At 42.0% G+C, this 23,125-nt stretch overlaps 1 protein-coding gene across 4 annotated transcripts in view; it reads right to left on the bottom strand.

The window, feature by feature from the left end:
• The window catches only part of dac (dachshund family transcription factor), a 197,867-nt gene that overhangs the window by 63,747 nt on the left and 110,995 nt on the right, over positions 1–23,125 (bottom strand). For all 4 annotated transcript variants that reach the window (XM_011068151.2, XM_011068150.2, XM_011068148.2 and 1 more), the window contains exons 5-7: positions 8,902–8,978; positions 7,129–7,299; positions 3,112–3,339 (exon numbers count right to left, since the gene is read on the bottom strand). In XM_011068151.2, the coding sequence (XP_011066453.2) occupies positions 3,112–3,339; positions 7,129–7,299; positions 8,902–8,978 (476 nt within the window). The remainder of the gene's footprint in view (positions 1–3,111; positions 3,340–7,128; positions 7,300–8,901; positions 8,979–23,125) is intronic.

Here is a 23,125-nt window from a genome sequence, read left to right as displayed (position 1 = left end):
CATTAAAAAATACATTAATGAAAGTACTTCCCATCACTTGTAAAACGCTACGAATTAATTCCAACACCTAATATAATTCATAAACGTTTTATTATTTAAAATTATAATAATATAAAAAAAAATAATGTAATAAAATTTATGTATATTTTTATACCCATAGGAATTTCTTAAATTAAAAAATTTGTTTAAAATCGAAATTGTGATTAAATATTTCAGAAATATCAAAAATATATATAACGCTTTGTATAAATATTTTTTAATAAAAACGAAACTTCAAGAGGAGGACTTTCTCTCTCCCTGTGAATCCGCAAGTGATAAAGAACCCTTATATGTACTGAAAAAGAAATTAAAAAATTTTTAGTGTAACATTTTTCCGCTCGTTAGTACTTGTTTCCGTTCGCGTTTAACGGAAACCCACGGTTTCGGCAATATCGTTAGCGGGATGTCGTTGAGAGCATCGAAAGGAAAGCACGAATTATGCAAGTGGATCCGTGCTCGTGCACTTCGTAGCACGTAGGAGGGCACGATCGTCGAGAACTGTTCCTTAAGTCGTTGTGTCGCGAGGGTGGCAGTGAACAGTAAGAGTGGAGACAAGGGGTGAGGAAGCACGACGAACGGAGCATCGTCGATTTCTTTTTATCGGATCTCTCCGCCTCGAGAATCTAACCTACGAGTCGGCCGAGTACATGCAACCGCGAGGAACTGCCTTAAGCCTTACCACAGCCGCTAAGATCGCGATGCCCGGCATTCCTAACGTTAGGGCCGCAGCAAAACGCATTAGTTAACGGCTGAAAATGACACTTTGTATCGGCTAATGGGTAATTAAAGTCCCGGGGTTACGTTTCGCTCGGAATTTATTAAACGTGCCGCTGAAACGCGCGATTCCGACCCGGTACTCGACGCGGCTGGATATCGGATCGACGCGTTTATGGGGATCCACCACTTAAAATCTGCGAAAACGCAGATAAGGAACGTTCGTACGTCGAAAGTTCGCTCGTCTCGCTGAAGATTGCGATACGTTTTTGTCGGTCAGTTCTTTCCGAACCGAATCGCCGATTGTGCGCGTTGAGACTATATTTGGCACTAAATGTGATAGTTTGATTTCATATCCCTGAACTGGTGTTGCTTAACACTAGAAGTATCAACATTTTTTATTTACTAACAGGACCAGCCAATTAAATTATAATGAAAATAAGGAAAGTGATAAAAAATCAAATATTTTAACAGTATAAAGAATGTAATTATTGGAAAATTATTGTAAAAAAATTTCAGAATCCTATCTTTTACATAAAAAATATAATCAATTTAAAAAATAAAAATAGTCAATAATAATCGCTTGGTACTTCTAATGCTATATAATGAGAGTAATTTTACAAAAGTATCTAAAGCAATCTAAGTACGATTTTAATATACTATTTAATATACTATATATTTAATATACTAGACGATGTTTATATCCCAAATTAAAAAATGATAGAAAATCGGCACGAAGAATACGAGACTTCAATAATAATTCAATAATAATCGATAGTGATATGTTAAAACAGAAGTGGATATAGCCGATCGACGACAGTTTGTGAGCGAAATTGGACAATTGTTTTAAAAATAAGATTTCATATTTTGTGTTTTTTTTCTTTTTTTTTTTTTTAATACATATTCACCAATATTACATCGAAGAACTGCGATCGCTCGGCTGAAATCAACTTGACGTGTACATTTTACGTAGCACTTTTTATTCATACATTCCTTTCTCCAAATTTACGGGACGTTCCTGAAATCCCTTACAGTTATACACATATCGCAATTAATAATAATACCTTCGATAATACAACTATCACATACTAGCAGTAATAACTAACGACTATAATTGGCAATTCATTTACTTATGTATGTATACATACATTCCGTACGGCATAGATTCGAGTAATATTGCAGTAACATTATAATTAATATTCCAACACTGCTAACGTTCTAGCAATGTTGCTGCAAACTTCTATGTTATATGAATATGATAGCATATTAATATAGGAATACACGCGTACATTATATATTGTGCCACTTACGCGTTATCGTCATTTCCTTTGTAACACAAATCTCTGCCAATTGTCATTGCAAAATCAAATCACAACGAGATTCAATCGATATCGTATAAACGGCTTGATGATTTATATCGAAATGTTTGTTACGTTGTTAAGTTAAGTTTGCTTCAATCGCAAAACAACCTCGACATCGTGAGAAACGATTCTGTGCGCCGACCTCTTTCCTCCTTTTTTCTTCTCATCTGGCGTTCCGAGATCTCGCGACGAACATATTTAATAATAACGCCGACCGATTTATCACGCGCGTTAATGAGAAAGAAGTCGTATGCTGCACGTCATCTCGCGCCATGCCAACTCGTTCTTAATGGGTCTTGCCTACATTCATCGTAACCAATCTACGGTACAAACTCTATCTACGGCAACGGCGACACTTAAATTTAATCTTAACACGCCGAAGACGACGTTTTTGCGAGCAATATCTCATTGGGGAGTTTCAAGCAGCTTCTTGCGCAAAATATTTACGTGAATCATTCTCGAGATGCAGCTCGAAGGTGAGCTCAGTGTATCGATTTAATAAAAATTTTTCAGTAATAATGCGTTACGAATATCCTGCGATTCATCGTATGGATATTAAAACACTTTGCGCAAAGAAAAGCATCAATAAATAGTATCAAGATATTCGTTAAAAGTTAATGTTAAGATAAAAAGCGAGATTCATGTATATTATTTGTGCACGTTACATCGTGCCTTTACGCTACAGGTCTTCACTTTCGGATGTCCAGCTCTCCCCGACTATTATCATTCTCATTTCACGTATCCATGGTCTTAACGCGGTACAAGCGAGTCAAGCGCAAAGGTTGAAGCGTGAGAGGGAGGCGACGGTAGATGAGACTGGATAAAGAGCGGGAGAGAGAGAGAGAGAGAGAGAGAGAGAGGAGCACGAGGGGAGGAGTAGCGGAGTCTCGTCGACGGAACAGGGACTAATGCCTCTTAATGTGGTTCTGGGAGAGCTGGAAGATAATGAAATTGTGGAGAGCGCCCTCAAGTGTCTTAAGAAAGCCCTGCCACTGACCTTTCTCGTAGTTGATTTGCCTCTCCTGCTGCCTCGCGTTGTCAGCCGCGACCTTGAGCAGGCCCTGGATATTCCTCAGCAGGGTCTCCGTACTCGAGACCGAGGGGTCCTGGGCGCTCTGAGACACGGCGACCGCCGCCGAGGCTATCTGCGAGTAGTTCAGGGCTTGAGGAGGACTTTCCGACCCCGGTGCTGGCAATGGCAGGTTTTCCGGCACGTCCGACAAATCTGGAAGCAAAACTATCACGTTATTACCTTCTGAATATCCTCGAGACGACAAAACGGGCAGGAAAGAAAGTATTTCTCTCTGATAATAAATAAACGCCGGAGTCTAGTCTAAGTAATGTACGGAGCTCATTTCGCGTGGAGATTTCTCCTCGGCGAGAACGCCACGTCGGGAGCAAAACGTCAATGATAAATTCGATCCAACGAACGTCGGACAACGTTCGAAGTACGAGGGGCAAGCCCCATACTAAGACTTATACAGCGTGCGTGTCTCAAAGTCGTAATCTCGCGACGACTACTTGTTACCCTTCGCCACTTTTTGATTTAATGTCAACGTGGGCGAATTAAATTCAGAGATTAAACGCTACACAACGTTCCTCAGACGATTAGTCGCGTCCTGACCAACTGGCTGTTTATCATCTCGCTGCGAAATACCGGGAAGAAATGAAGTATCATTATTGATGACTAGCAATATAATTTATATGATGCTAATACGATTGTTTATGTGAAATTAGAATTCTTAGTTAATATTCTTCGTTAATATAATATAATATGTATCTTTCAAAAAAAAATCATACAAAAAATTGTCGATTAAATCAATTCCAAACTTGAAACATTGAATCATCAATATTATATTATACAACCAGAAAGGCAAATCAAACTGGACCACCCTGGGCTAATCGTTCGAGACACTTCTTGGAAACACGTTCTACTCGAAACGCATTGACACATGTCCGATATTCTGTCGCATTATGGAAGGGTCCGTGGTCATCGTTCTTTAAAATCAGCAAAAGAGATCCAGCGGGATCGTCGGAATAAAGGATGCCTTATGGTTATTGCCGCAGGGTTCCGAAGAGTGGCGGTGAGACAAGATGTCTGCGTGGGTTCCAGGCTTAAGTGATCGCTCGTGGTACCGGCCCACACCGTGGGTTTTAGCAGCCCGGCTGCTTTACGGCCAACGATATGTAGTTTATTGTATCGTCTTTTAATTATCTGCGCGCACCTACAACGCCACTCGGCAATCGGTTACTTATTGCCATTGGCCGATTTAACGCTCAGCGTACCTTTGGTGCCGGCATCTTTTGATAGGAAAACGCGTCGCCTCTCCTTTCCTTTCGATCTCTCGTTCTCCTAAAATCGCACACGATCCTTTCTCTTTTTTCTTTTCAGCATTATTCCGTGCGACTATATCTTCCTACCCATTACAATTATCAGGACAAGAGTCGCCATCCTCTCGGAATCTTTTCACCGCGAAAGCGCATGAGTTCGACCTTTGCCTTTAGAATCTCTTGACAAGAACATGAGAAGAATGTTCACAATCAGAAAGACGGTAAGAAAATTATGCAATACAATGCACTTAAAGCCAATGTAGAGTAAAGCGGAGTAATTTGGATAGGTTAACATAAATAAATAAATTTTCAAATTGAATAAAAGATTGAGGTCGCATGTTCAATTAAACATACAAAAAACATATATTATTGCATCAATATAGCTTGTTTGAGACTTTAAAAAAGAAACATTATCTTCCAATAAAGCAAATAAGTAGACTGAAATTTTTGCTGAAACTGAAAACAAACACTCACTACATGTCAGTATCGATTGAAACCATATAGCTTTTCTTCATAAATATTAATTTTAATATGTATAATTATTGTTTATATAATTAAATTATGATGTTTATGAAGAAGAAGTACTTGTACAAGGAGAGAGAATTTTTTCTTACAGTTTACCCTGAAAATATGATAGTCATGAGACAACATTGTATTTCCAAAAATTTTAATGTAAATCTCTCTTATTCATTAATAAAACTACAATAAAGTATAAAATAAATTTGATTAATTTTACCGAAGTGCATAGTAAAAATCTTTAAAATACTGTATTGTACCACAACTACCATATTTTCGGGGTTTATTTTTTTTTAAGTATTAACTTTAAAACAAAATTGTCTCGGTGTATTTTTCAGTCAAAATTACACAACCGAAATTTCGGTTTTCGATTTCGGCCGAAATTTAATTATTGTTTCAAAAAATTATGATATTTATAAAGGAAAAGTATATAATACAAGTATATGGTCATGTTTATACATATGGCTTTTATAGAATTCCTATTTTTTAATTTTGGTTTCGGTTGAAATTGATATGTAACTGAGTGTTTCGGTTCAGTTTCGGCAAAAGTTGCGATCGGACTGCAAATAAATATGATAATCGAATAGAAAATGACTGAGAAAAATTCAGTGAGAATTGTCAGATACAAAATTGACGACGAATCCGCGGTGAATCCGATTCCAAGAACAAGAGCGAGAGATAGTGGCACGTCTCATTAAATCAGAACTGCATTCCACAAGCGTGTACACTCCCACGGGCGTTCGACGTGGTTCTACTTCGATCACCCGCGAGCATCGTAGGTAGAAATGTACCCATGTATTGCGTACGACACGCTGCGAGACACGGATTTGATTCCCTTCCCTCTTCTCATCGTACACGGCCCGCGCCCGGAATTTATACGTCTAACTCGCGTATTTCGTGGAATTTACAGGCCCACTAATTCGGGAGTACACGCGGGATCCCCTAATTTTGCGAGCACGCGGCAGTCCTCAACATTTTCCAGCCAGCCTCTGGCAGCGCGAAGGACGAATGACGAATAATCTTACGATTTCCATGAATTCTTACCAGTATCGTCGCCCCCATCGAGACTACAAAATGTCTCGATTCGTCCGTAAATCACTCGTGACCGCGCAAGGCACGCTTTCTTCTAACGACTCGACCTCGCATTAAATTGCGATCCGAAAGAAACGAAATTAATTGAGACAACGCGAGATGATCAAATCTTATCTTTTTTTTTTTTTTTTTTTCGTTGGAAACGCATTCGTGATGCGGAATCGATCCCTCGTAGTTACGCGACTTTATGAGCGAACCTCGAGCCATTAATTGGGCTGGCCAATTAACATGCCGGCGTGACAATGGTCGAGTAGATTAGAAATCAAAATGATTATGACGCTTCGGTGAATTTGGAGCGCCGGAACAAGGCAAGGAAGGATAGCGGTGTAAAGCTCAGACGAAGATTCGATCTCTCGATCCATCTTTCATTAGAAAAATGAAACTAAATACTGAAGATACAAGTCTAATGATCGCTTTGTCCCGACAGTGACGCTTCTCACGTAGATGCCACGCGTTTTGGAGATATTAGTCAATAAGAGAATAAGACTATCCAATGTCACAAAGCACACGGGTGTCACAAAGCTCAATGAGTGCTCAAAAAATCAATTGAAAAAAGCAATAATTAATATTTTTATGATTAAAATTCTTTTTTCGCTAAACTCGAAGCAATTAAAAACGTTTGGATTCTACATGCGACTTGGCAACCGCTGCGGTGCGTTTCTCAGAGCGCGATGGAAGATGAATCCCGAAGCGTCCCTCGCGCTCTCTCGGTAGAGATGATGGATGAGAGGCCCTGACCCGCCAGTCGTCTAGAAGAACTCGTCTTTAAACGCGGCGTGTCCGGCAAAATCGATATAATTATTTCACGAGCACGAATCCTTTCTCTTCATCTCTCTCTCTCTCTCTTTCTCTCTCTCTCTCCCCCCTCTCTTTTTCTCTCTTTCGCGCCTTCAAATCGAAATCGTCCTTTTGACATTCGTCAAAAGCGAAAGAAACGCATTTTATCGCTCGGTTTTAATTGATTGCCAGTGGAACGATCTCTTTCAAGCCGATCGCTTTATCAGAGTTATGAATGGCAGACAACACAGATCCTGTCGCTTGCGGTTCAATTGCCTCGCACATCTGAAAAACATACCTTCATCCTTTTCATTGTCATCCTCGAGGTCCTCCGACAGATTATCGTCCTCTTCCTCGTCATCTTGAGAACGGTGCGACGCACCTGCCTCACTTCCGGACTGTTCGCCCACGCTTCCACTTCCCGCCGTTTTTGAAAGATTTAGAACCGGGCTGTGACCGTTGGAGGAGCCTGGAAAACACACAGACATTGCGACAAAATCAATTAAAGATACAATTCGTATACCTATCAAGTATGTAAAATATATATATATATCCAATATGTGCATGGTGTATATCAGAATCGAATTGACATCACAATGTATCCACTCGGTACGATAACGCTGGAAAGCGGCGTCAATCTTTCCCAGAGAACGTTCGGTTACGAGAAGAACGAGAAGCGCGTCCATCGACCAAACTGACAAGTTGATGGATTTTATTTACCGCCGCGCATCCCCCCGTTTAGACGAGAACAAGCGGACTATCCACTCCCCGAATCTCCCCCGATCGTCCACCTACCCCCAATGCGACCACCTCTTTCTCTCTTTCCGCATCCCTTTTTCCTTGCTTCGGCCGTCTAAGCGCGCTCGCGCGCGTATTTGATATCCTAGTATTTTAATCCTGACATAGATAGATACTGTTTGGGCAACGGTCGTCGGCGCTGACGCATTGCTTCGGGCCACTCGTGATCTCACGAGTACTCGGAACGGATACTCGTATGTATAGTGAGACCAGCGCGTCTCGGTCGTTCACACACGTACGCGTTCAGAGCACCATGTACCTCGTTGGCCACTGAAAGAGAAGGGTCGCGGTTTTCTCGGGTCTTCCCCGACGCGATCTAATGAATCGTACATCTTTTACGTTAAATTGACTTCTATACGTCGGCCGCCGTTGAAGGCTGCGAGTCTCAGTCGAAATCCATGGCGATCGAGAGTCTCTCTTGCGTGAAATGTGACTTTGATCTTTGATCTCATAAATCTAATTGCACCGGTATGTGCAGATGCGATTAATTTTTGCGTTTACATTATTTGACAGGTCGAAAAATGCGAAACGTAGATAGAAATCGAAATGTGTTCCGGGACGAAGGTGGGCCCGTCGCGTAAAGAGTTCCATCAGACGGATTATAATATTATAGAGAATCAGAAGGAGATGTAGGGCTCCGCGACCAAGCCGTAACCCGATATCGGATTTAATCTCCGAGATCCTGAAAATGCCCGTCGTTCGATTGCTTTGTGGACACACACGCGGGTCAGAAGGGACGAACGAAAAGGTAGAAATATAGAAAACAACAAATACGCTTTCTCGAGCGCGCCGTGTCGCGGTCAAAAATCTTTCTGCGCCACTTGACTTCGAGTCCGCATCGATCGACCATGTTCCATGGAGGAACTCTGACGATTAAGAATCTCGCGTTACATACTTAATCCATGACAGGCACTACAACAGGCAGATAGGAATACGAGAAATAGCGTTAGAAACTGTAATGCGACATAACTCACAGCATCCTTTTAGAAACTTTCTAGATATTATATATCAAATTAAAAAAAAAATCAATTTATCGATACGATTAATTATAAGTTGATATTTGTATATTAATGAGAAATATCATATGTTAGTTGCGAGTTATTAGTTAAACTAATTGATTAAGTTAAATTAATTACAGTAAATGATGACTAATATCAGAGTCTTTACCAATTTTTTATGTAATCTTTGAATTCGTTTTTTTTTTAAATTAATACGTATGATTAAATTTAAAATATACGAACATACATGCATTGATTTACTTGTGTGATCTTACCATTGTGCGAGCTGAGGTCCCTGGGTTTATGGTCCAAAGCCAGCGCTCTCTCGGCGTCGCCCCTCTCCTCACGGAGCCTGCAACAAAGAAGGAGAGAGAAAAGAAAGGTTTCGTATTAATCTGAGGGATTTAAATCGACCGAGCGCGGAGGTGGACTCCGCCACTACGTAGGGTATTAATTAAATAATTATTCTAGTCGCTGGGCAAGGGATCCGCGTAGGAAGATAAGTACCGGTCTCACATCGTGACGGTCCTCGTCGTATCACTGTACACCGCGTATTATCGTTCTTAATCGCCTTGTCCGCCGCGACACACATCTCGCATTTATTTAACCTATCACGTGATGACGTCACGTATAAAAGAATCACAGCTTATATCGCCAAATGATAAATTAATCAAATTCATTGAAAAATATTCTAAGAGCAGAATATCCACGACGAATGAAAAATGAATTTCCGAAGGCGATAAGTGCTCCTCTTTTATACTCATATTTTGTTTCGATTTCCTCGGGCATCCCAGTTTACGAGGTCGTTAATGCGGCGCCGCGGTTTTTCGCTCCCGAGCTACAAGAAACTTTTAATCTTAGCTTTATATTGTTTGACACTCGTGCCTCTGGATTCCATCTTGGCTTATTCAGAATCATTAAGATTTCTGTCTCGATGTTCCGGTTTTGCATTATAAGAAACGAGCGAAGATTGCAAAATCGCGGACAGTATTCTTATTATAAAACCACGAAAACAAGTAAGATAAAAGCTTCGAACAAAATTACTTTAACGTTGTTCCTTCAACTAAGCATAATTGATTCTTGTTGGCCGATTCCTCACAGATCGCGGTTAATAGAACAATTAAAAATAATTAACACTGTCGCGAAGAAGCAATCTAATTAATGAGGTTGCTTCTTTGAAATAATATTATCTCGCAGCAAAGAGAAAATAATTTTCGAGTGACAAAAGTTTCGTAGTACAAGCACTTTGGCCAAGGGACAGATTCTTTAATCGCGCGTAAAGAGTTAAGGGCAAGAACGACCCTCGGCAGCAGTGCTGCAGAAAAAGGGGAACGTGCCCGCCGATGCCGTGGCTTTTATTGCGAAGTTTATGGCGGAGGTCATCCACGTAGTCGCGGATTTATTTTACAAGAAGTATAGAGAAAGAGAGAGGAGAGAGAGAGAGAGAGAGGAAAAAGGGAGAGAAGCAAATGGACGTGTTCTCCAAGTGATTAGGCTCTTTCACCGTTGTATCCATTTCTCTTCTCTCATTTTCTTTTCAGTCTCCTTCCCTTTTCTCTCTTTTTCTTTCTCACGTACCTCTTGCCCTTTCATTTTTTTCACTCTTTTCGTACTCGACTCGCCAAATTATTCCCTGAGGTATACTTTTTCCGGCTTCGGTTCGGAGCTGCGGTTCGGAAGAGGGGGAGCCGGCGACTCTTTCGCACCTCGAATCGAACCGCGGACCATTAAGTAAGAAGTTAATATCATTAAACATAATATTGGGCGCATCTGGGAGCCGCAGAGCACTTACCAACCCCTCCGTCTACCCCCGGTTTCCCTGCTTGCCGCCACAAAACCCTCCTGTCTCAGACCCACACTTCGTTTCTGCACCGCGAACTCGGTCCCCCTCACTCTCCATCACTCCCGCTCGTCCCTCTGCAACCGCTTCGCTCCTTTTCGCCCTCCTCCCCTCCGCTTGCCTCCGGCCCCCTCCCTACCCTTAATTTTTTAATGAGAAAATGCTTTCAAAGAGCCGGAGAGAAATACTGTGTCTACGAGCGATAAGTTACGGCAGTGTTAAGAGAAACGGAGAGAGCCTTTATATGCGCACCTCGCAGGCCGCAAAATGTAAAGATTCCCCAACTAGGAAGAGTCGAGAAAAAGAGTGTTTCACCCTTGTGATCGAAATGGCCAGCATGGATATTACGAAAATCTAACTGTAATATAAAAGTGACAGAAAAGGGAGAAAAGGATAGAGAGTTCCATCGAGCATAATAACAGCTCGACAAAATATCGCCATTAAATGTTCGAATGGCGTAATGAATTAATTTCCACGATGGTTAAATTTTAATTGGTAATACGAGTCCATTAAGACGCAGAGGCAACCGACTTAGTTCTGTACTTTTCGCGCGGTTTCGTATCCAACTCTCTTTCCACGACGAACTCGTCGATAATCTGCGGGAGCAAAATGGCAAATGAGGGAAACGTCAGGAAAAAGGCAAAGGAGGCGAATGGAAAGGAGGACGGAACGTGCGAGAGCGTAGAGTCGATTCATTTAGACGTCGCGGCCTCGCAATAACCGGCAACGAACCGAGGTTATTAAATTTGTAATTAGTCGAATATTACGTTCGACGTCGCGGTGCTCTCTCCGTGTCTACACGGCTACAATTACGACGCGGGCGCCGCGCCGTCCGCGCCATACGTATGTAGGTACGCGCTCGCGTATTCGCGTGCGCGAATACGTTAATACGGGTTTCATTATGCGCGCGTAATACGGCTCCTACGCTCACGACGCTACGGATCTCGACGATACGGGAATAATTAGTGATCGTGGCCCTACCTCAGCCGAGCGCGGGTTGCCTCGTACGCGGGGAAAGAACCGTTTTCTCGACGAGGAATAACGAGGCGCCGCATCCACCGGTCGAAATTACAGCCTCGTTAGCTAGAGAGGGGGGTGTAAGCTGAACGTTTATATTAAATTCGGTTGTGCTTCGTCGCAATTATTAATTCGTTGATAAATAATCGCCAGACTACTGCGAATCGTACCCCGCGGACTTCGCCAAACGTTTTGCGCGCCGCGAAACTAATAAGCTATGCCGAAAATGAAAGCGCGCGCCCTTCTGTATCTTTAGCTTTAATTTTGAGTCGGTAATGATGGACTCCGCGGGGATTCCCTATCCGACCGACGTTCAGAAACGGCCGCCGCGAACAGCGGGAGTTCATTAAGAGGCGGCGAGGTTTTCGAAGGCTGAGAGAGCAGGACCACTGAAGGATTTTGTAGATCATTTTGCGAAATCGGATCGCCCTCGCGGATCCTTATAGCAGAAATTACTCGCTTCTTCGCGTATCTAGCACGTGGAACGTGTTATATCCAATAATGGATCATCCCCTTCCCCTCCCCCCCCCCCCTATCATTCCCTCTCCTCCACCCCCTGGGATCCCTCCTCTTGGTCATATTTTTCCGATCGGAATTCCGGGGAGACGTATGTTTTTTCGGCCGCTTTGACGTTTTCGATCAAAACGGGACGCGCGCGACAAACAATGGGGAGGGATTTCCACGTCCACCAAACGCATCGTGCGCATAACGCATCCGATAATGACGATAGCAATTGTAATTTCGGCACGACAAAGGGCCTCTGTAAAATGGCGAAGGTATGTCCCCGCGCTCTTCGATCCGGGGCGACCGTCCAACAGCTTTTTTAATAAACGATGCACGTGCCATCGGCGTTCCAGCATTCACATACGCCAATGAATTTTTATCACGACGCGTCGTCGCATGTCGCGGCGTGTAAACATTTTTTTTTTATCCTAAATCGCGAATCCCCAATTATTCGCGCGTTTATCCCGTTATCGAGTAACGGGAAGCCCGAACGTCGTAATACCGATCGACACACTATTACATTCAAAACTACCAGGCAAACGAGACGAAAATATTTTAGGGACGTTGATTGAAATGAAAATTTTAATCACCGTCAAAAAATTTCAGCCTACTTTGCATACGATAAATTCTCAGGAGGTTGAAATAATTCATAGTATCAGAATTAAATAGTTAGCCGGGTTAAAAAAATACACCAACTAACTAGTACTTGATGTGAGATTTCGTTTGTAAATATTCCGTATATAAAATTAATTTCGTAGGAAGGCAAAGCGTTTTCGCTGCGCGCATGTATCTTGAGGGTCGTTTCCTCGTAGATATTTCGACCAAGTCGAAATAATAAACGACTTGGATCTGCGAGGAGGGTCGTAACATGATCCAGAGTACGCGAGTTCTCCGAGTGAAAATTCCACCCTTAGGACCGTGACATTCGAGGCTAAAGGGGTTGCGCGACTCTCGTAACGAGTGTCCTCGTTGCAGACGCAATGCGATCTTAAAAGGGCTTCTTCCCATTACAATTGCAATACAGTGTTTTCTGAGGTGTTGTGTCAATAATCGTGCAAACTGCAAACGATATCGAAGTCTGAACCTCGTTAAATTATTCAATTATGAGTAAGAGAAAGAACTTGGAATTCGACGATGTGCGTCAATTTTGCGGGAACGCGATCTAATTCAAACAAACGTAGGGGCAAAGAGGAAAAAATGGGAGACTTAATTCGAAAATGCGGCGAGATCATAAATTACTCCGAGAGATTCCCCGTTGACGTGATACAAGCGTCGAAACTTCGGTTCCTTCGCGCGAAGGGCGAATCGCACGGCGATGGACTCGAATTACAAACGATGCCGTCGCCGGCAAAAAGGGCCGGGGGCTTCCTATCCTCTGTGTTCTCCGTCAGATCCTTACAGATATTATCCGGCATATCGCGAGAGACGGACAACATTTATCAAACCATGCGCAACCCGTGGAAAGCCCTTTTCCTTTTCGATTTCAATCAGCGAATGCCAGACATTCCACAAACATCAATAGGGTAGCTGAAGTAAGACGTTTGACCCTCTGACATTAATTTCTGATTTTCTTCGCTTTTATTTCGAAGCTAAAATCTCATAGAAAATTATTGCTACGTTTCAAGAGTACAGTATAATCGTGTAAATTCAAATTTACATCGCAAATGATTAATAGTTATCTCTTTTTTCGTTTATAAACAACTATCATGTATTCACCGCGAAAAGTTTAAGCGGATTCTTTGACCCAAAACAAGAAAAAAATTTTTCGTAAACACGCGTCCGATCCTCAACAATAGCATCTGTACAATATTCGTGTAGTATGCCAGCGGTATTGAATAAACGCTGAATGTATCTCTAATAAACACTTCCCGCTTCGGAATTTGTCTATCGGAAAATAATCGCCGGTATTCGGCAACAAGAGAAGCGCTATCGCAAAATCCATAAACATCATATCGGCATTTTCATGCCGGATATAGTATCAAGTAACTGAAGTTCTGCACTGTACTATATTTTCAAGAATGCATAAAAACTAACGCTATATACGTGATCGTAGAAACGCACAATCAAAAACATTTTTATTACGAGTTAAGATTTAAAAAAAAAAATGATGCGCGACATTTGATACATTTTTTTTTTCTTTTTACATCACTTATTCCGAGTGCCCATCTGTATTTTTTAAATTACTTCTCACTTCTTCAGACCCTCGTCGTTTTGACTGATAGATCCAAGCAGCGGTCACGACGCAATCGTACACAGACTACCGTAGCTAACTTCATATCAATCCGCGTATATTCGCCCTCGCGCCTTTCCACTCGTAACGAGTCATGATAAATGACACGAGGCTCGCCCGACGATTGAGATTAATTTACCAACGCGTGTCTCGCGATTGACTTTGACGTCTGCACACAATTCAGATGGTTTCCACGGCGGAAATCGCCCTGCTCTCACAACATCGCGAGAATCCATTCTCGAGATCTTCTACGATCCTCTAAAATTGACATTCGAAACGGTGCAAAATAATAATGAGCGAGTGGGCGGAATCGCGACAAGAACTTTGATTCATGATGGCTTACAAAGCCACGTATAGCTGAATATAATTCTGACAGTAGGAGTCGGCATTATTTTGAGAAATCAATACAGCATCTTCCCATGAAAGGAAAAGGAGCGGAAGATCAGCAACGGGAGCGGGAGGAGTGATGATCCCTCCTTTCGTTTCAACGAACCAGGCTAATTATGTATCCCTTGCGGAACCCCCGCGGACAGGAAATGAGACTCTCCCTGAGTTCCTCTATCCGCTTTGTATACACGTATATATGTAAAAGGATACGTTTACATCCATGCAAGCGACACCCCGCGATATACGTGCATATCCCCGCGCGATTTCGAGCCCGAGCTCGAAGTGGAAACGCAGTTGGATTAAGCCCGGCCGAGGGGATCAGATACGACGACGGCGATAACCTCCGACTTTATCCTCGCGCGGGACAGCGGTTTAATTAGACGACGCCCAAGATTCGCCTAGAAATGTTGATTGAGCTAAATTGTTTCCTCGGGGGCACACACACCGTCTTCAATGTCGCACGGCCGTGTTTTCTCTACGCTCGGGATACCAACCTACGCGTTCCGGGGGTGCTAAGGAGACAATGCTGATTAAGCGACGAGATAACCGGCTGTTTAGTCAAACGACTCCCGGATCGTTTCGACGGCCCGGTCGTTTCGCCTCGGATTTCGACCGGGACATAGAAATCTTGTTAATTCATTCCGTAGAGGACGATCCTGCCGGGAGGACTTAACATGAACGGTCACAATAGTCTCTCGCAAGAATATATGCTGAATATTCATTTGTTTCGTTTAAATACGGAAAATGTAAGCGGATAAAATATACCATTGACATTAGTTAACAACATATAACACGATGATGCGATGCGCGGACAAGAGCGTTAATGTATAAAAAAAAAATAGATTGCGTGATTCAGAAAAACTATAGCTTATTACATGAATTCAATATTCATAACTAAACATAAAAAGGTTCAATGATTCAACAAAGAAATCATGTCAGTAATTATCAGTATACTAATTCAGCTAATTCTTTGCTGCCAATAAAAATGGTTAGTGTAACAAATTTTCTTCATTACAGTAGCAAAAACGCCAGCATGTTTTAGATTGATTTTCATAGAAAATTTTGCTATATTAACAAATTTACTCTACTACTTATTACGACAAATATGATTACCTATAATCGCTAATTTTATTCAGTTGTACAACTTTGCTTTAACATAGAAAGCTGTTGGCTGCCGTACATTACTGCTGCAGGTTTGCTGAATCAGAAAAGTTTTTAGTCGTTTTAACGAATCTTTTTTTTTTTCTCTGCATGTGAGGTGATAACTTTCGAGAAGCGAGCGGATGACGCGAGAACGATCTTTCTGTCATCAGTCCACTGAGAATCCGGAGAGTACTCGTAAGCGTCGGAACGGCAGTTATAGTGGAAATAGCGGGACGGAATATAAGGTAGAGAGAGAGACTGAGACGATGCTATCTCTTTCGTTAAACACGACCCACGCAAACTCCGCGTCGTTTCGCTTGCGGTTCCACTCGTCCTCGCGTGTACGCACGCAGCGGCCGGACCGATCGTTTACATGTGCTCCTACATGCGAGATAAGGAGCCAGGCTAATGTTGTGCGCCTCGACAAAACGACTGGCGTGTACTCGAAAATCTATAATCAACCTCCCGTTGAAGAGATCGATCAGAGATATGTGTGTGCACACGCGCATGGCGCACCGACATACCTACCTCGTGATTTAAAATGTGTTACGCGCATGAACGTATAAATCAGGATTTTTTTTAAATATAAAAATTTTTTAAGTATTACGTGGCTCGTGAAACAATTTGTTTCATCAAAAATTAATAAATTATACCTTTGATTAAGTTTAGTTAGAGTTATATATGAGAGAATCGGCGGGATATGAAAGTAATCAGAATAACCGAATAATATTCTTACGTAACACTATCTCTTGTTAATATTTAATGTACTGTACAAACGACTGGACAGAGCGATAGCGTCAGTGGAGAAGATATTAGGTTTCCGTAATAAAGTGTAATGCGTAAGACAAGCCCCGAGTAGAGAAGCTCGTTAACAGATAGCACTTTGAGTGCACCGGTACTATGCGTCATACATCAGGAATGACGTTCGGGGGTATGCGAAGTAGGGGTGTCTAGAAAGGGTCTGAATTATGAAACGGACCCACCCGATTCTCGAGGAATGTACCTCGTTGTCGTCGCTATGTACGTGTACGTGTACGTGTGTGCGTGTGTCCGTGCCATCTGTATGTACCAAGTAGCTTAAGCAACGCGTAACACGGCCAATTTGTATTTTAACGAACCGCTTTTTATACTCGCCGCTTTTACGGTCTCTCGTAAAATACTAGTGGAAATGAGAGAACGCCGATCGCAGAACTACGATCGTTACTCGATTCGTTCGTTTCTCTTCCCGTATTATTTAAGGTGTATTTAAGGTGTATTAGAAAAAGACGCAGTCATGTTCCGCGACCGCTGCCTTTTCTCTCCTTCTCTCTCCTTCTATCTCCTCCTACCGCCCCCTCGTTTCACGGATGTGAAAGGGCGGCTTTCTTGCCGTGGCTGATCCACCCCGCGTTCCATCATCGCCCGTGCGAAAAAGCCTCGAGAGCATTTTTCAATTCTCCGCGAAACTTTACGATAGGCATCTTCCCCATGAGAGAAACGCGCGCTCCGCACCCGGTCCGCGCGAGAGAAACATTTGTACATAAATCTGAAAATTATGACCTACGCACCCTGCCTCCGCACCACCCCATCGGAAAGCATCGGGGGCATATGCCTGCCAACGCGTAACGGAGAGATAACCACGGAGAGTCAACCCCTCGGTTTTCTGAACGCGACTACGGACGTACGCACGCACGTACGCACGTAACGCACGCGTGCATACGTACTGCAATCTTGGATATGTATGCGTCGCGACGCGTTTTCGTTCTGCCAACGTTGCCCATAAAGGCCGATATAAATTAGAATCAGTGGAAAATAAAAATCACTTTCCAGCAATGGGAAAGCCAATGCTCCGTGGATCGTTCGATTAAGGGCTATCGATGGTCGTTGCGGGATTTCTCTTCTTTACGATAGAAAAAAAAAAAGATACACACGGAAAGAGGTCGACGAGGGTGAGAGGGGGATAGAAAGAAAGGAAGATAGAGCGTGATGGGGCTTATCGCGGTTTCGGATGAAGTCAATCTGCGGGGGTTTCACGCCGCGTCGAATCGCCGGGGTGTTTTTACCCCAATTTCAGTCCCTCGTGAACTTTTTTACGTGCCTAACCCGCCGCTACTTTCGTGCCACTTTCATGTGAAAGTAACGGGAGGATTCAGTTTCGTAACACAGAAAAAAAATCTTCGATACCCTTCGGTAAGTACTGTGTGTTCGAAAGATTGTATATCCTCGTGAGTCTCATCAACTATTCGGATTTATGTCGTACGAAGTAGCATCAAAGTTAGATCATTTATAATATACATTGAAAAAAGATGTTATATCAACAGCATTATCTTAATTGAAAATAATTTTGTTAATTTAGTAACACACCGTTAATGAAACAAATAAAATTTTTTATTATAACAAGAGCATGACGTATTTGTTTCATTAATTTAATTTAATTTAATTTTGATTTAATTTAGTTTATTGTGGCTATATGAAAAATACTACATGTTAACAGAGATAAAATAATAGACATAAAATATACAATAGACTATAGTTAACATAAACATAAATACAATAGACAATAGTAGCTTGCAAATGGTTAGGTGTCAGCAAAATTGCTATTACAAATCAGTAATAAAACCAGAATAAGACAATGCAATAAGAAGTAAATCAATAACTGAAATCATACACACATACATATACACACACGCATACACCCGCAAAACACACCAATTACATTAGTCTCGTTTAAATACTGTGAGTGACGCGATGAAACGCGAGGCAATGGAATGAAAAGAGGACAGAGAGGGAGAGGTTTTTATTGAATCAGGAAAGGAATTAAAATATTTGACAAGAGGTGTAGGAGAAAGCGGTACGGAACTTAGTAGACCGATATATGGGAAAGGATAAGTAATCTTGGTATCTGGTGACAAGAGGGTTAAAAGAGGAATGATGTTCAGAGTTCAATTGAAGGAGATATAGAAGATTATTGGAGCGAAAGAGAAAAAATACAAGACAGCACAGGTGGAGAATAAAACATTGTCAAATCTTAAGCCAGCCAGATCTCTGGTAATACGGAGATATATGATTGTATCTGTGAACGCAATAAGAGAAGCGCAGACAAGAATTTTGGATTAATATTTAAGTCATGTATGTTGTACACGATTTAGCAGATGTTGATTAACGCAGACGACATCAGCGTAATTAAATAGAGAAATAACAAGTAACTGAGAAGTGAAGAATTTATTAATGATATTATATATATATATATACAAAATTATTTTTAATTAAAATAATGCTGTTAATGATTTTAATATGGTAATATGATTTTAATTGTGACATCACTTTTTCTTAGTATACAGAGACACTAATAAGCATTTGGCAGACTATAATGATCCCATTATTTCGAAAATAATCCAATATCTGACGATTGTTTGTGTAAAAAAGTACGATAAGAATTCCAATTGCAGCAAATAAAAATCGACATTGCCGACGAGCAAGTCAGTTTTTAGGAGGATTGCCGAAACTATCGACGCTATCGATTAGACAGTGTATCAGGACCACGTGCGCGCACATAAATAATTTCATTCCGATTTACCCCTTTTCGTATCGTCGCCCCGAGGCTCGGGGTAAAACGGGGGCGAGATGCAGGCGCGCGGAGGGGACTGTCGTAACATGGCGCGCGATTCTCTGTTCGACGTTTTCGACGACGATAAGTCGTCCGCCGTTCGATCGCTCCCCGGCTTTCCTGAACGCCTCGATGCTCAGCCGGCAGGCAAAACGCAAATAAACTCACGGATACCGACCCCCTTGCCACAGCCACTGATGCCGCCAGCTAACCCGTCGTACCTTGCATCCCCCCCCCCTCCCTCCCTCCTGCGTATCCGGAGCAGAGTATATTCAAGAAAAATACACCGTGAGAAAAAAATCGAAAGTCATGACGCGAGGGATGATCGCACGCGCGACGCGAGACGGCCTTTTTGTTCTCGCGAAACGGGCATGTGGAACGAAAAAGTGCTCTTACTGATATATCGAGAGCCCTTTTTCGAATATTGATATCCGATATCTTTTTCTAAGATCAGTTTTCAGCGGCGCGTAGCCACGTGACAAGTTTTTTTTATAACCCACACTCATCGAAATTATTACCAATTCCACTTTTCGCTCCTGATTCAATATTAATTTTGTCTTGAGGATTTTTAATTTTATATAAGTAAGATTTTTTTGTACTTGATATATGTCTTTTTTTTAAGGAATTAATTTTGTTTTGAATACTTTTAATTTAACAAAAAAAAAATGTTCTGATGTGAAAGTGATTGATATACAGATGATACACTGAAAAAATACTAAATTTTACTAAATATTTGTTTCAATAGTTCTAGGTGAATATTTACTAAATATAAACATATATTTATTTGATACGAAAACCGTTAATTTGATTTCACTGTCACTGTTTTGAGTAAATATTTATTTTTTTCTATGCTATATAATTTATTTATTTTTTGTTAGTAAATGTTTACTAAAATGTTTCAAAGAAATATATATTAAGATTTAGTAAATTTTTTTTTCAGTGCACGGTAAACCGTTCGTGATATTTCTATTTTACTCTCTGGATGCGTACGACGTACGTAGATGCAGACGACGCGTGTGCGAAAATATACGCGTAAAAGAGCCCTTATCGGGTTTGCGCAAGAATAGGATTCGACGACGCTTCCGAAAGCCATAACCGAAACGGTAACCGCCACCCTCCGACTGATCGAACTTATTCTTTTCCTTCGTAACCCCCGCTCTCGTCGCGTATTCGAGTTCCAGCGATAATATTTGGTTGAAAAGGCGGAGGGGGTCCCGAGATGGCAGCCGCGTCATTTTTCTGGAAAATTGAATAGACAAAATCGAATATTTGCCTACTCAACCGACGATTCTCTCCCTATGTCAATTCTTCGCTGGAAATCGCTTCGAGAGATAGAGAAAGCGAAAAGATAACGGCAGAAAGATTGAAATCGTCGTAAGAACAATTGGAAGGTAACGACCTTGCTCCGACGCATCGTGCTACTTACAGTTTCAGGCTCGATATTTAGCTCTCGTAGTAGACGTAGTACGATAAAAATAACGGAAACGTGCGCTTAATCACTGTTTATTAGCACGAAACAAGATGACATTCGCACCCTTTCGTCTCGCACCTTCGCGCTTTCTCATCAACCTACGCTTAATTTCTAACCCTTCCGTGCCATTCGAGCGAGCGAAGGGAAGGTGGGAGCGCCGAGAGTATATTAAGCGACACTCGGAATTACAAATAACAAATTGCAATTTGATTCCCCGTGCGCCGTACTCGTACGGGTGGGGTGTTTCCGTAGAGGGCCGAGGGCGCAATTTATCATTAGTCCGCCGACAATTTGGTGACGGCCTTGCGACCTCCGTTCTCTCGCAGAGAGGAAAGGGTATTTCGCTCGCGCACAAATAGATACATACATTTTACCGTGCCGTTCAAGTATCGACACTTCGGCGCATTCGAGTTCCTTTCTCAAGCATAGATTTACTTTCTACATTAATCAGGATATCGATATCTCACTATTAATTTGCATCAATTTCCATCGACTTGTTGCGCAAACTTCTTCCGCTCAGATTATCGTAAGTGGCAGGAAAACTATCATTATCCTTCGGATTCGCGATTGAAAAAGAAACGAGCAACGTGCACACGAGAGAGTGGCACACTTCCTTCGTATCGTCGAGGCGAAAAATACAGCAAATCGGAAGATGGTTTCTCGCTTGGAATCATCGCGTACCGGGTGATCCCGAATAAACAGAAGCAGGACTAAGCCGGTGGCAGTGAAGGGACCTCGAAGGACGAGCACACGATGGGTGGGTGGAACGGGAGGGTGAGATAGGAGGCGGACTGAAGCGGTTTATATGGCTACATGGCTAAAGGCGCATCCCCCGAGCCGTATCGATCGTTGACTTTAAAATTCAAAGAGACCGACAATAGCTTCCCTTTCCGACGGGCCTCTGTACTACAATATCATATTCCGTTCCTTTCGTTTCATTGTCTGGTAAAGCCTGCGCTAATAATAAAAGATTGCTACCCTGGAAGCTATGCCAAAGAGAGGGGGAGCAAGGAAAAGCGTGTGCATGAGAGAGAGAGAGAGAGAGAGATAAGAGGAAAGATATGACCAGTAGAAGAGAAAGAGTAAGAGAAAGGGAGGCAGGAGCTTGGCTCGGAAAAGTCTTCCCAACTTCGGTGCTACATCATCCAGATAGCCGACCCATAATGCTCCGGTGAAAAGTTCGTCGAATTCTGTGCGAATTTAATATGCCGCGCACGACCGTCCCTTTGTACCGCCTTTGTTACGCCACTGTCATTCCGCCGCGTGCCGCCGATTTAACTGGAATTTACGTTCTTTTAACTGTGGTTAACACAGGTTACTCAGTTTGCACTCTAAAACTATTACAGAAAATCTTTTTTTTTTTCTTTTATATAAGAATAACGTATGCATGAAAGCATCTTCGATTATATGATAAACTTAACTCATCACGCGATTGATAAGAAACGCAGAAGAGAATAATGTGCGATAAATAACGGGTTAAGAAGACAAAATGCAAAAGATGAAAACCGAAAAGGGGGAAACAGCAGACATTCTTCTGGCAAGAAGCAACAATAAAGCCTGTCCAAATTACATAGGTAACGAGGATAGAAAGCGAGATATTTGTACGGGAAGAAAGGGAGACGGTATAGCCGGAGGGGACGTAACAATGGACGATCATATTAAATCATAAATGTAAACGAAGATGGGGCGGTGGGATGAGAAAGATGGAGCTACCGCAACCCCGAATAATGAAACTCCTCGATGTCCGATCAGAGTCAGGAAATACAACGTTTCTATATCTACGCTTTCGTCATCTATTCGTCGCGATAAAAGTTATTTTTTTTTTTACGATATAAAAAAAAGAACATATTCTTTTTCTCGCACGAAGAAAAATTTTAATTAATTTGAATTGCCAGTAAAATAAATGTAAATACTGAAATCAATATATAACCTGCTATATTGTTTTTTCTGCAGTAAAGGTACCTTGAACACAACATAAGCTCGATGTGCTCTCGATGTAATGTGAACCGAAAGCAAATCGAGACCCATCTATGTAGTCACCTGCACGAATTGCGCAAAACTACATACGCGCGATACCTGAATCGAGATTAAACGTTTCGAGGGATGCGAAATGAAATATTTAGCGATCCATAGGGTCGAAACGAACCCACGCGCGATCGGCGAACCCCTTTGTCGGCCCGTTATAGACATCGAAACGAACAGGAATGCAGTGTAACCCCTTTTCACCGCGTGTCGTACACGTTTGGATTATTATAACGTCGAACGCAGCAATGGACTTTTATCTTCCGATCAAACCCTCTCTCCCTACGTAAGTAGGGAGT

The sequence above is a fragment of the Acromyrmex echinatior genome, chromosome 9 (assembly GCF_024713525.1).
Source record: "Acromyrmex echinatior isolate Ae372 chromosome 9, ASM2471352v2, whole genome shotgun sequence".
In the NCBI taxonomy this organism is placed as follows: Eukaryota; Metazoa; Arthropoda; class Insecta; order Hymenoptera; family Formicidae; genus Acromyrmex; species Acromyrmex echinatior.
This window is presented reverse-complemented; position numbering and strand designations above follow the sequence as displayed.